Source organism: Hyaena hyaena, unplaced genomic scaffold (assembly GCF_003009895.1).
Source record: "Hyaena hyaena isolate Hyena2069 unplaced genomic scaffold, ASM300989v1 scaffold_11, whole genome shotgun sequence".
NCBI classification, from domain to species: Eukaryota; Metazoa; Chordata; class Mammalia; order Carnivora; family Hyaenidae; genus Hyaena; species Hyaena hyaena.
In genome coordinates this window covers 2,135,515-2,149,759 of record NW_024080643.1, presented here as the reverse complement: position 1 = coordinate 2,149,759, position 14,245 = coordinate 2,135,515, and the positions used below count along the sequence as shown (strand labels likewise).

The 14,245-nt window shown below is 37.3% G+C and overlaps 1 protein-coding gene across 5 annotated transcripts in view; it reads left to right on the top strand.

The window, feature by feature from the left end:
• Nucleotides 1-14,245, top strand: part of PAN3 (poly(A) specific ribonuclease subunit PAN3) — a 134,510-nt gene that overhangs the window by 38,553 nt on the left and 81,712 nt on the right. For 3 of the 5 annotated variants that reach the window (XM_039255706.1, XM_039255699.1, XM_039255695.1), the window contains exon 5: nucleotides 205-366. The exons of the other annotated variants lie outside the window; for them this stretch is intronic. In XM_039255706.1, coding sequence (XP_039111637.1) covers nucleotides 205-366 — 162 coding nt within the window. The remainder of the gene's footprint in view (nucleotides 1-204; nucleotides 367-14,245) is intronic. 5 annotated transcript variants of the gene reach the window in all.

Sequence of the window (14,245 nt, the reverse complement as noted above, 5' to 3'; positions counted from 1 at the left end):
TGGGTTATTTCGGAGGTGTGTATTGGGGGTGGGGGTGGGGTGGGAAATGGTGGGTGGTGATGAGGACATTAGAGGGAGTGTCTTAGAAATTTTACTTGTTTCCCATTCCACCATTCCTCACACCCTCTGTGTGTTAGTTGTGTTAGTTTAGATTAGTGTGGGGGATGGTAGGAGTGGCCTGGTGTCTTTCCTTCTTTTTCCCAGCCAAGGAAGTACCGCCTGGGGATGCTGGAGGAGAGGCTAGTTCCGATGGGATCAAAGGCACGAAAAGCAAAGAACCCTATTGGCTGCCTTGCTGACAGGTGTAAATCAGGAGTACCCATCAATATGGTTTGGTGGAACAGAGTCACAGAAAACAATTTACAGGTAAAAATAATTTTATTAGACATTTTTTGAAAGTGAATATCTTGGCTGCTTTCTGTGTCTGTGTGGGGTGGTGGGTGTAAGACTGGATGGCTTAGTTGATATCCTTAGGTGATTTTTTTTTTTAATCGAAGTAAGATTAGTGGCCCATTAACCAATTATTTTCTTTGGTGGCTCTTTGAGCTTTCTCTGATTATAGTAAATTTCCCTATTCTTTTATGAGATTTAGTTTTTCCCTTTTGGATTTTGTTAATAGTTATGAGTTCAATTATTTTTAATACACAGTTATTCGGGGTACTATATTCAAAAGTCATTTTAAAATTTATTATAGGAAGTCTCATTTATTTGCAGTCTCAATAACAGGAAGCTTCATATGTTGTCTTTTTGTACAGTTTTACTACTAAATAAAAATTGTATGTAAACAAACTTGTTAAGTGTTGGTTCTAAAACCAGCTTCAATACTGTGTTGTCATAAAGTTGTGGCAGGTACATTTTAGTCTTTGCCTTATCATTGTTGAATAATGAAAATGGATTTTATAACAAAGCTTAGCTGTTAAGTAAGATTCTGCAGTACCTGTGGAAAGGTTTGAATTATATTCAATTTTAATTTGAATTATAATTAATTATATTCTCCTTTAATAATATTGGTAATGGTATAATACAGATCTGTTAGTCAAAATTTCAGTTTAGGTGGAAGTAGAATATCATTCTCCCCAAACTTGCTGAAAGTCTGCAATCCCACATACATACACCACACACAGAAAACATATAACAAAGTTAACAACTTGTTTTATTTCTGTCACCACCCTTGTGTTATGAAGGGATTCCACAATATTTTGGTCTGATCGGTATTAATACCATAGCAGTATCTATATTGCCTTGGGCGTAGAAATAAAGAAGTTACTCCAGACATACTGCAAAACATAGCATTTGCCCCAAATGGAAATTTACATAGTATCTTCTAAAGGTAAGGAAAAACTTGGTGGGGCAGGGAGGAGGTCCACATGATAATATACTTATAGTTTCATTGGAGACTTTTGAATATGTCAATTGTGAATAGTGGTATAGTTCACTGAATTTTATCTTTGAGGTTGGTAGGAGAGAGATTTGATGTTGATTGTTGGATTATTTTTCAGTTTTAAAAAGAAAGTCTGAAAATAAATTGTACCTTAACTGTACAAGAACAGAGACAAGTGGCTTGCAGACTGTGGGGCGTGATGGTGGTAACACACCGGGATGCTGGTAGCACACTGGTAACTCAGCCTCCCCGCAGCGGCCCCTCTTTGCCCAGTGACAGTTTGGAGGTGCCTCTTTTTAGCACAGCTTGAAATACCATTAGGTTACTATAAGAATGTACGCTAGAATTATGCTTTATTTTTGATTAAAACAGGTTATAATAGATAAACCTTTCAATGTTATCTGAATCTCATATTTCAGATACCACTATTATTTTATTATGCTTCAAATAGTTCTTTTCCTTTAAGCACGTGAGGAATGCCTTATTAGCTTGGTCTGACATTGGAAGGGCAGTACCACCTCGCAGTATCAGTGACATGTTGAAGTATTGAAAAATACCCATTTAGTATCTATTACTGTATTTGTGGATTCCTACATTGGGTACCTGTTGGTGTTTATGCAGAGCAAAGAGTATGTCAGTCTCTCTCTCTCTCTCTCTCTCTCTCTCTCTCACATATTGGGGTTTTTATCTTCTTGTTGTGTGAAGAAAACTAATTCATGTAAATCCATTCTTTACCTTTTTTTTAGTTTTGCATGATGCTTTTTAACATTGTATATTTGTTCACATAAAAAATTTTACACAAAAAACTGTGTAGCCAGTTACATTAATCTTTCCTGTCTCATTTGTTTCCTTTCCTTTCCATCTTAGGTCTTCTCAAACTTAAGGTCAGAGAAATACTAATTTATATTTGATTTTAGTAATTATAGCTGTGTTTCTTAAATGGTTATCTTGTGCCAGGCACTGTGGTAAGCTCTTTACATAGATCATCCCTTTTGGTCTTCCTCATAGTAATGACACAAATGTTATTGTCAAATGAAGAAAGTTCTTCAGAGAAGCTAAGTGACATTACGGTTAAGTAATAGTCCGTAGAGGAGTGGGCATTTTAAGTTCTGTCAGACTTTGAATTCTCTTCACCTCTGTGTGATATACCCTCTGATGTACTAGAGCTGTGATTCACTTACTTATCCAGCTAGGTAACTGGACTTCTAAGGAGGAACTTATTTTGGATGAGAGTGCATACATAGCTTTCTAGACGTGGACTGTAACTTGTGCTCCTCACATTTCCATTTGATTCTCAGCGACATGTAATTACCTTTCTTTCTGGATCTGGAAACATCTCTTTACATCTATTTCTAGTCTTAACCTAACACCGTTAGACGTTTTTCTGTTTCTGAAAACAAAAGATAACCAACAAAAACCTTAAACCAAAAACAGCAACAGAAACTTTCTCTGAAGTTTGAAGGTTTCCACCGGAATCATTCATAATTGCATTTAATGTCTTAAGTGTTGGATTTCTTTCAAGTGCCATGATCCCCCATCTTTTAGTATTTAGTAATTTTTAAAATTCTTTTCCCCAAGAGTCTCATGATATGAGAGAGCCTGTTTCCAAACACATGACATTTGTAAAGTAGTGTGATTCATGCTTTCATTATAATAAACACATGCAAAAAAAAAAAAGTATGCCTAAGTATAAAACATGCTTGTTAGAGAATCAAATATACTTAATATTTTTCTTAGTTTTTTTGGTAGCTTGGTGGAGGCTAAATTTATTTTACATATGGCTCTTTGAAATACTGATAATGCCCATCAGATCTCCATCACTATGTATGTGGAGTTCCCACTTGAAGGCCCTGAGGACCTTTGGAGTAGTTTCTGTTCTTTTCTCTGATGTCTTGGCCACCCACGTAATAACTTCAGTATCTGCAATTTGGCATTATAAAAATTTCACTGAAACTGCTCTTATAGAATGCCAAAGATGATCTTAGTGTAGCTCTTTTATCCAGCACTTCGTACTGCTGGCCACCTCTCTGTTTTTGGAACTCTTTCCCCTTTCCAGTCTTGACTCTTTGTTTCTTCACTGGCTCCTTGGGAGCTCCTTTTCTTGGCTCACTTGTTTTTTGCTTTCCCTTGTATGCTTCAAATTCTTAGAATTTTATTTCTAATAGAACTGTCTTCCGAGTTCAAGACCCAGATTTTTTAGATTTTTTTTTTTTAATGTTTACTTTTTTGAAAGAGGGAGACAGAGTGAGAACAGGGAAGGAACAAAGAGAGAGGGAGACATAGAATCCAAAGCAGGCTCCATCTAGGCTCAGAGCTGTCAGCACAGAGCCTGACACAGGCTTGAACCCACAAACTGTGAGATCATGACCTGAGACAAAGTTGGACGGTTAACTGACTGAGCTACCCAGGCTCCCCAAAGACCCAGATTTTTTGTGCTGATATCTTTGCATGTAGGTATGTATCCCACTATCACTGCAAATTTGGCATGTCCAAAACTCAGTGCATTTTTCTATTCTCCAAATCTATGGATTCTTTTGTGGTGGTTCTTTAGTAAATTACTTCATCATCTTCCCAGTCACTGAAGCTACATATATTGACTTCTTCCCTGTCATCTCTCACATTCTGCCATTTATTATAAGAAGGAAACTACTGAAGTTTGGCTATCAATTGAAAGATAATACATTGAACAATTCATTTGCCATCATATGAAGGCTGTACTACAGTAATGATATATTATCCTCAATTGACAAACAATGGAAGTTGCAATTTAGAAAAACTTGGGGTACCAGGGTGGCTCAGTCAGTTAGTGGCCAACTTCAACTCAGGTCATGATCTCACAGTTTGTGGGTTTGAGCCCTGAGTCCGGCTCTATGCTGACAGCTCAGAGCCTGGAGCCTGCTTTGGACTCTGTGTCTCCCTCTCTCTGTGACCCTTCCCTACTCACACTCTATCTTTCTGTCTCTCTCTCTCTAAAAAATAAATAAACATCAAAAAACCTTACTTTTTTTTTTAAAGTTTTTTTTTTTTTTTTTTTAATTTACATCCAGGGTAGCATATAGTGCAACAGGATTTCAGGAGTAGATTCCTTAATGTCCCTTATCCATTTAGCCCATCTGTCCTCTCACAACCCCTCCAGCAAGCCTGTGTTTGTTCTCTATATTTTAAGAATCTCTTACGTTTTGTCCCCACTCCCTGTTTTCATGTTATTTTTGCTCCCCTTCCCTTGTGTTCACCTGTTTTGTATCTTAAAGTCCTCATGGGAGTGAAGTCATATGATATTTGTCTTTCCCTGACTAATTTCACTTAGCATAATACCCTCTAGTTCCATCCACGTGCTCGCAGATGGCAAGATTTCATTCCTTTTGACTGCCGAGTAATACTCCAGTGTATTGTATACCACATCTTCTTTATCCATTCATTCATCGATGGACATTTGGGCTCTTTCCAAATTCTGGCTATTGTTGATAGTGCTGCTGTAAACATTGGGGTGCATGTACCCCTTCGAAACAGCATACATGTATCCCTTGGATAAATACCTAGTAGTGCAATTGCTGGGTTGTAGGGTAGTTCTCTTTTTAACTTTTTGAGGAACCTCCATACTATTTTCTAGAGTGGCTGCACCAGTTTACATTCCCACAGCAGTGCAAAAGAGATCCTTTTTCTCGGCATCATCGCCAAATCTGTTGTTGCCTGCGTTGTTACTGTTAGCCATTTCGACAGGTGTGAGGTGGTTTTGATTTGTATTTCCCTGATGATGAGTGATGTTGAGCATTTTTTCATGTGTCTGTTGGCCATCTGGATGTCTTCTTTGGAGAAGTGTCTATTCATGTCTTTTGCCCATTTCTTTACTGGATTATTTGTTTTTTGGGTGTTGAGTTTAATAAGTTCTTTATAGATTTTGAATACTAACCCTTTATCTGTTATCTTGTTTGCAAATATATTCTCCTATTCCATAAGGTTTTATTTTTTTATATAATCTCTACACCCAACATGAGGCTCGAACTTACAACCCTGAGATCAAGAGTCACACACTACACCAACTGAGCCAGTCAGGTGCCCCCCAAAGTCTTGTTATTAATAAGTGATAGAGCTAGGATTCTAGCCTAGGTCATTTTCATTGTAAATCTGAGATTTTTCTACTATGTTGTCTGCCTCTGATCTCTGTTCTTTAAAATTTTGCAATATCTTCCTCTTCTTTGCTTTTTTTTTTTTTAACACTACTGACATAGTTTATATAAACCCTAAGTGTATTTTCTAAATAATTTTTGTCAAATCCCTTCAAGATCTGTTTTGCTTATCTAGGAGTATCTCTTTTTAGCCATTTGCACATACTAAATTCTAATCATTTTGAATCTTTCATACCTTATTTAACATGAAATATATTGTCACTTCTCTGTATCTTTGTATTCTGTGCTGTTTTAACTGAACCTGAAAAATGAAACTTTCCTCCTTTTTTCTTTAAGAGTTAACTGAAATACTACCTTTTCTGTGAATACTTGCTAAAACACCTTAAAAATAGCTTTTTTTTTTTTAAACGGTTTTTGTAATACTTGGTGCTGTTTAAGAGTTACCTCATTCTGTTTTTTATTAGGTTTATATATATTAAGTTTTTTTTTTTTTTTTGAGAGTCAGAGAGAGCGCGTGAGCATGGGAGGGTCACAGAGAGAGAGAGAAAGAGGGAGAAAGAGAGAGAGATACAGAATCCGAAGTTAGGGTCCAGGCTCTGAGCTAGCTGTCAGCACAGAGCCTGATATGGGGCTCGAACCCACGAACTGCGAGACTATGACCTGAGCCGAGTTCAGATGCTTAACTGACTGAGCCACCCAGGCGCCCCCATGTATTAAGTTTTATATTAAGTTTTTTCTGTCTACCTTTTCTCCCTGTACTGTAAGTATTTGAGTCTGAGCATGTATTTACTAATATTTTTGTACGATTAATGTATTTTGTCTCTAAATGGTTACTGTTTAATTTCCTTTTACTAAGCAATATATGCAATTTATGGTAATTTATTCTAATATTTTTATTATTTAAAAAGTTTGATCATAGGTTTTCTGGGATATATAGCCACTGTTGTTACTATTCCTTAGTTTTGTTATCATAGAACTGATTAAAACATAGGATAGTGATTTCTTTTGAAATGTTAGAGGATCTTCTAGTTTTTTAAAACTCCAGAGTTTAACATTGTCCAAGTATTTTTGCTATTTTTCAATCTTCTGAGCCTGGCAGTAGTCTTACACTGTTGTTTAGTCCCAGGGCTTCTCCGTTTTGTTTTTTTTTTCTCCCGATCTTAGTCTAGATATCAAGCAGATGGTGGATGGAAGGTTACCTGAGACCCCACATCAGCAATACATTATTTTAACCTAGGTGTGAATTCTTTTTGATCTTTTCTTAGTCTTTGCCTAGGATGATTACCCAGTTCTCTGTCTGAAAAATCTATATGTGAATTTCAAAACTTATTTGTTCTGTGATTATATAGTTCAAATACTATTGTTTAGGATTGAGATATTTTGTCACCTGCCTTACAGAATTATGAGGATTCAAATTTCCAAGCCAATGGTAGATATTAAATAAATTCCCATTTCACCAATTTCACTTGTAAACTTCATCTTTGTTCTTATTTATTTAGGGTGCTGTCAGTTATATTCAGATGCGTGTGACATCATGATATGTATATATATATAGAGAGAGAGAGCGAGCAAACAAGAATGAGACAGGGACATTAATTAATTTTCTTTTAGAAGCTCACATTTTAACTCATTCTCTGGAATATTTTAAAAAATTAGTTTAAAAATGCTTTTTTTGGAAGGGATAACAGTGTGTTCCCATCTTTCCCATAAGAATTAGGTGTCAGGAAGCCTGGGTGGCTCAGTCCGTTGAGCGTCCAACTTCTACTTCGGTCACGATCTCATGGTTCATGAGTTTGAACACCACGTGAGGTTCGCTACTGTCAGCGTGGCCTACTAGGCATGGAGCCCGCTTCTGATACTCTGTCGCCCTCTGTCTTTGCCCCTCCCTCACTTGTGCTATCTCTCACTCAAAAATAAACAAACATTAAAACAAAAGAATTGGGTGTCAACTTGAATGAAAGAATGGGAAGCGCATAATTTTGTAAACTTCTCAAGGTATTACTGGTTAAGATTTACTTAAAAGTAATGACATGTTGGGGCGCCTGGGTGGCTTAGTCGGTTAAGCGTCCGACTTTCGCTTAGGTCATGATCTCGCGGTTCGTGGGTTTGAGCCCCACGTCAGGCTCTGTGCTGACTGCCAGCTCAGAGCCTGGAGCCTGTTTCAAAGTTTGTGACTCCCGTTCTCTCTGACCCTCCCCTTCTCACGCTCTCTCTCTATCTCTCCTAGAAATAAATAAAACATTAAAAAAAAAAATACATGTTAAATAAAATCATATTCATTTTGTCTCCGACCTTCGGAAATGGTGGGGATATGGATCATAAATTATTAGTGTTACTGTTGTTTTACCTTACCCCCAAAGTGATATAAATGGATGAGAATGGTTAGACTGTTGGGTGTATTAGCGAGATTCATACTTGTCAACATCACTTTTCATGGCATTTACCCCCCCTTGTGGTCTGATTAATTGGTGTTTTTTTGTAAAAAGTATTTAATTAGAAGAATGCTTGCATTAAAATCTTTTGGCCCACAAATTCTCCTCTGAATTCTAGTTGCTTGATACTGGTGCTTTTAAGATCCCAGAGAGGCTTTGGAAACTCACTGGATATACTTCAGTCTTTAGTTACTTGCCGAGTTTTAGTGTTATTTCAGGTGATTTTCAGACTTTAGGCCCTAGGAGATGGAATCGTTCGGGCTTTACGTGGAATGGGTTGGAGTTTTATAAGGTTGAAGCTTAAACCTCTCTCTACTCAGGGCTCCTCAAGACTTTGAAGAGTTCTAGAGCAGTGGCGCAGCTAAAATGGCATTAGTATGCACATACTGCTTTCTGGCCTCAGATCTGCCTCTTTTCTCCTTTACAGCTGCTATTCCAAACCCTTAACACACTGCTCATACCTGCTCACCCCTTCTCTGTTACTTTTGAGTAAGTGACTTGGGTTCTTCAGAGGAGGGAAAAAAAGGTCAGGAGAATGAATTGTCTCATGTGGCAGCTTTTGACCTGTGTACAGCATTTTCACTCATACCCTTTCTTTCTGTTCTTCTTCCTGTCTCACACAAACAGGTGTTCTTTTATTATATATACTTCAGAGCCTATCTTTATTCGCTCTAACAATGTATTCTTTTATACCATTGCAGTTATAGGCAGTCTCTCCCTCAACAGTGATTTCTTCCTCATAGTTTGTGAACATGCCATGTTTAAGTTTCTTTCACTGTGGGATCCCAGGAGTAAGGAATGGTACATGAGGAAATGTTCTAGGGTCCATATGTTTCAGAAACTGCAATACAATTTGAGAAATGCTTCCTACTTTTTTTTTTTTTTTTTTAACTGGTAATTCATCCCTCAATCCCCCTGTTCTGCTGTCACTGTCATGACTCTGTTGGAACTCTTTTTGATAAGGTGACCAAAAGTATCAGTTCTTGCTTGATGTCTCCCTGCTGCATTTGACATTGTTGACCATTCCTCTTTCTTTGAAACTTTTGTTCTCTTAGCTCTTAGACTGTTATTATTATTTTTTTTAATATTTTTATTTATTTCTAGGAGAGAGAGAGAGAGACAGCTTGAGCAGGGGAGGGTTAGAGAGAGAGGGAGTCACAGACTCTGAAACAGGCTCCAGGCTCCGAGCTGGCAGTCAGCACAGAGCCCGACGCGGGGCTCAAACCCACAAACCGCGAGATCATGACCTAAGCGAAAGTCGGACGCTTAACTGACTAAGCCACCCAGGTGCCCCTCTTAGACTGTTCTTTAATAGTCTCTTCTGAGGACCTCTTGTCTGTGGTCCTTTCTTCAGGAACTCTCCTAAGCTCTTGTCCTTGACTTTCTTCTCATTTACCCTACATAGCGCCCCTTGGGGATCTCAACAGATCTTCATGACTTCAGCTACTCCCTACTCATAGTTGACTTCCAGGTATATATTGTTTTTACCATCTCTGTCCTCTACACTCACTGTAAATACTAGCTTCTTCAGAACATCTTCGTCTACATGGCATGAGACTATGTCCTAGTTATGTCTAAACTGAACATCACATCTCTTCCTTTAAACCTGTTCTTTTAGTCACACATATTTGTACACACTCATTCACAGCTCTGTGCTGTCTGTCTTGGTTATTGATGTCACCCACATGTCTAACTTGTGAGTTTTTCTGGCCGCTTCCATCTTCCTTACCTGTCAAATCATTCGGCCACTAGGATCTGTTGATTGGACTACTTTGGAATTGTCTAGACACGTTTTTTAAAATTTATTTTAAAATTTTTTAAAATGTTTTTATTTATTTCTGAGAGAGACAGTGTGAACAGGGGAGGGTCAGAGAGAGAGGGAGACACAGAATCCGAAACAGGCTCCAGGCTCTGAGCTGGCAGCACAAGGCCAGACATGGGACTTGAACCCACGAACAATGAGGTCATGACCTGAGCCAAAGTCAGACGCTTAACCGACTGAGCCACCCAGGCGCTCCTAGACACTTTTTTTTTTTTTTTTAAAGTTTATTTATTTTGAGAGAGAGAGAATCCCAAGCAGGCACTGTCAGTGTGGAGCCCTACGCAGGGCTCAATCCCATGAACTGTGAGATCATGACCTGAGCCAAAATCAGAAGTCAGACACGCAACTGACTTACTACCAATCCAGGTTCCCCTGAAATGGTCTTCACTTTTAACATTACTGAGTTACAGTTTGGGTCTACCTTCATTTCTTATCTGGATTCTTACTGTTGGAGGGTAATATTATCTGGTTTTCTGCTACTGGTCTTAACTTTCAAACCACTACCTGACTGATTATTTCATCTTGTTTCTTATCTTTGTCATCAGTTTTTTGTCATTAGAATAAAATCCAGATCATTCAGGAAGGTACCCAAGGTGTACCAATTGATTTCTCTTATTGCTGTAGACCTAGTGAACCATTGAGTACCATGCTTTCTGCCTCTACCTTTGAACACTGTCTTTGAACATTGCTTTGATTGCTGTGCCCTCTTCTGTGTCTTGACTCTGCAAACTTGTCTTTTAGGATTCATTTCAAGCATATAGTCTTCTCACCTAATTAGTCAGCATTAAGCATTTGTTCACTTTCCCCTAGCACTTACATTGCTCTAATTAAAGTATGTATAACTTATTCTAAAGGCACAGTGTAGATACTTAATATTTCTTGATATGTGGATATTCTGAACTCCTGGGATTATGGAGTTAGGCTCAGGATACATTCTATACCTGTGAAATGCCAGTCTGTGAGCTTCTAGACCACAGTGCCTGTGTTTTGTATAATTTTCTTCTCCACAGTGCCTAGCACATTGCCTAACACAGTATCTTCCACATATTAGCTGTTGAAATAATTGAATGAGTGAACCTCGATTAGTGAGTATCTGGTGATTAGGAATATTTGGCCTGATGTTAGTACTAAAATGTAATGCTTTGTGCATTTTCTTAAACTATTTTTGGTATGGTTTCATGACAAAAAGTGTCATTATGGAGAAATAACATGTTGAATCTTGTGATTGAATATGACAGAATTCTTGGTTAGAGAAAGCTCCTCTAAGTAAATTTCTTACTATATAATGTGGCAAATAGGTTTTAGTATTATATATGTATGGATAGAAGCTGGCATAGATATAGAAAACAGAGCTATATAGTAATTCCTGACTCTCTGGAATACTGTGATGGTGTCATTCTCCTGGACTGCTTATTACTTGATGTGAAAGGATATTTTTCTCTTTTCAAGGGAGATGATTATTATTATTATTTTTAGCTTTCTTGAGTTAATTGACACATAAATGAGGGTAATATTGAGAATGAGCTAGGTAATAATGCCTCTGTGATCATTAATAATTACTGTGTTTGGGGGACTTTGACATATAAATAACTTTCAAGTGGAAGAGGAGCAATTCATCTGTTTTTGTTTGAAAATGTCTTCTATTTACCATACACAGGTTTTGCTTTTTTATATACATTGATTCTATTGGTCTCAATTCAAATATTGCATATTTTATGTGGATTCTTGTGTAACATCATGCCATTCATGAAGATGATACGCTGAGCAAAGGGAGCTGTGTAAGTGGCTTTATGATGAATAATCTTAAACTTCTTTACAACTTTTTGTAAAAATTGTATATACTTAGGGGAAAAAATTCAGATATTATAGAGAAGTACAAAGAAGGAAGCAAAAATGTCTCCACTTTCCTCACCATCCAGAGATAACAGTCTCTTAACATTTTAGGGAGTGTGTTTACATCCTTTTCTGTACCTGCTCACATGCACACCTACATGTTCTCCCTCTTCCCCTCCTCTTAGGCATAAGCACACCGTTGTCCAGAAACAGTTGTTTCATATAATTGCTGTATTTTAGCCTAATTTTTATTTTATTTTTACTCTGTGGGTCTGTTTCCATGGTAAATACAAATAAACCGATTCACATGATTTTTATGGCTACAAGCTATTGTAGGTACCAAATTCCATACATCTGAATGCCTACTGATAGATATTTTGGTTTACTGCCTTTTTAAAAAAACAATCATAAATTTAAAAATTATGTGTAAAGCTTAACGTGCACAAACTTATGTGTACAGAGATTATGTGCACACGTGTGATTTTCTTAGTTCCTAGGTTTGGGAGTACTAAGGCATGCTTATTTTTCATTTTGATACATATTGTCAAACTGTTATCAACAAGAGTGTTTAGGGTATTCCCTATTTATGACAAACTTTGTAAAGGATGAACTAATGAGTATCTCTGGAAATTTACATTCCTATTGTTTCAAGATGTTACATATAATTACTTTTGCTGAACTTCTGAAAAAATCTTTTTAACTCTATCATAGTACAGAACTTACTACTAATTGATTTTCATTTGGTAGGTTCTGATGTACTGATGTTTTTTGCCCTAAAGGTAGTCAAATAAGAGAACTTCTGTTTATTTTCTTTTTTTGGGAGAACTTCTGTTCAAAACAACACTGAAGTGCATCTCTTGGAAGCATTAGTAATTGGCTTTCTTACACAGTCTTCACCAGTTTGATTCTGATTTATTTAGAAAATCATGTTTCCTCTATTGGAGTGTTTATCAGAGGGCCCAATTTGCTTCAGAAAAATTTAAAATTGAGATACCAGACTAATTTCACAGTTAGTAGTAGTATTTTAGATGTTAACTTATAGGATGAAACTTTGCTCATGTTAACCAGGTCAATTTATGAAATTGATTATATTTTTTTTTCTTTTTTTTTTTTTTTTTTAAATTTTTTTAATGTTTTATTTATTTCTAGGAGAGAGAGAGAGACAGCGTGAGCAGGGGAGGGTCAGAGAGAGAGGGAGTCACAGACTGAAACAGGCTCCAGGCTCTGAGCTGGCAGTCAGCACAGAGCCCGACGCGGGGCTCGAACCCACGAACCGTGAGATCATGACCTAAGCGAAAGTCGGCCGCCCAACCGACTAAGCCACCCAGGTGCCCCGAAATTGATTATATTTTGACAATAAATATAAATTGACCATATTTGGATGTACTTGAAATAAGGGGAAATAACAACCCATTAAATTAAAAAAAATCTTACAGAAATGTGAACTTGTAGGTTCTAGTTAGCTGTTTGACTTCTCCTTTCCATCTCACCCTGTTCCTCTTTATCCTGTATTAGTTATGAACCTGAAGACTGGTAAAAATAGCTCTGAGTTGGGCTTTTCTCTGTGTCCTTGGATCTCATCTTTTTATGCCTTTTTAGATAAATTTTATCAGGGCAAAATACTTGAAAGTTCCTGCCTTTCTCCCTCATTATCAGTTTCCCCTCTTCTACCTTCCCAAATAATTCACTGTTCTTTGCCTTGCTAGGAAAAACACACATTCACACACATGTGCACATTGACCCCTTGGACATAAATCTTTTGAATTAGTCCCAACGAGGCTCTTTTGTTAACTCCAAATAGGGAACAATAATAGTGAAGATGGGAGATCGGAGTAGGTTTTAGAAAAAGTAAGTTGGCTGAGATTAATATCAACTTTTATTTCCTGTTGTTTTTTTTTATAATTGACTTAATTCTGTCAAGAACAGTGGAGACTTGATGTTCAGTCTAACTGGATTTCATCTGTAAACTCATTAAACAAAATTTCTCTTCCTTTCTTCCCACTTTCCCTTCCTCTTTTCCTCCTCTTCTTCTATTTCTTTTTCCTCTGCGTTTCTCTTTTATTCTCTTTTATCCTGGCTGAAAAGTAGAAGATGGATTAGAGTTGAGTAAGACTAGAGTCTTGTAGGTCCGTTGAGGTGATGTTGCAGTAAACCTGAGGAGAAGATGGTAGTGGTGTAGAGTAGGGCACTGACGCTGACATGGGTAGAAATAGTTGAATTTGAGAAATATTTAGGATGTAGAATAGATGTCATGACTTGATGCTTCAAAGATATCTACACTATCAAAAGGATAGGTGTGACCTAATGATCTATTTGGGAAAGAAATAATATGGAAAGTACAACAAAACTTGAAAAACCAGGTTAATAGGGCATCTTGATTCTAGGCTCTCACCTTCTTGAACTGTGAGAACATAGATTTCTGTTGTTGAAGCCAATCAAATATAGTATTTTGTTTTGTTTTTTTTGTTTTGTGTTTTTTTTTTTTTTTTTAACAAACAGTTTATTGTCAGGTTGGTTTCCATATAACACTCAGTGCTCATCCCCACAAGTGGCCCCCTCCATGCCCATCTCCCCCCTCCCCCCGCACATCCATCAGTCCTTAGTTTGTTCTCAGCATTCAAGAGTCTCTCATGGTTTGCCTCTCTCCCTC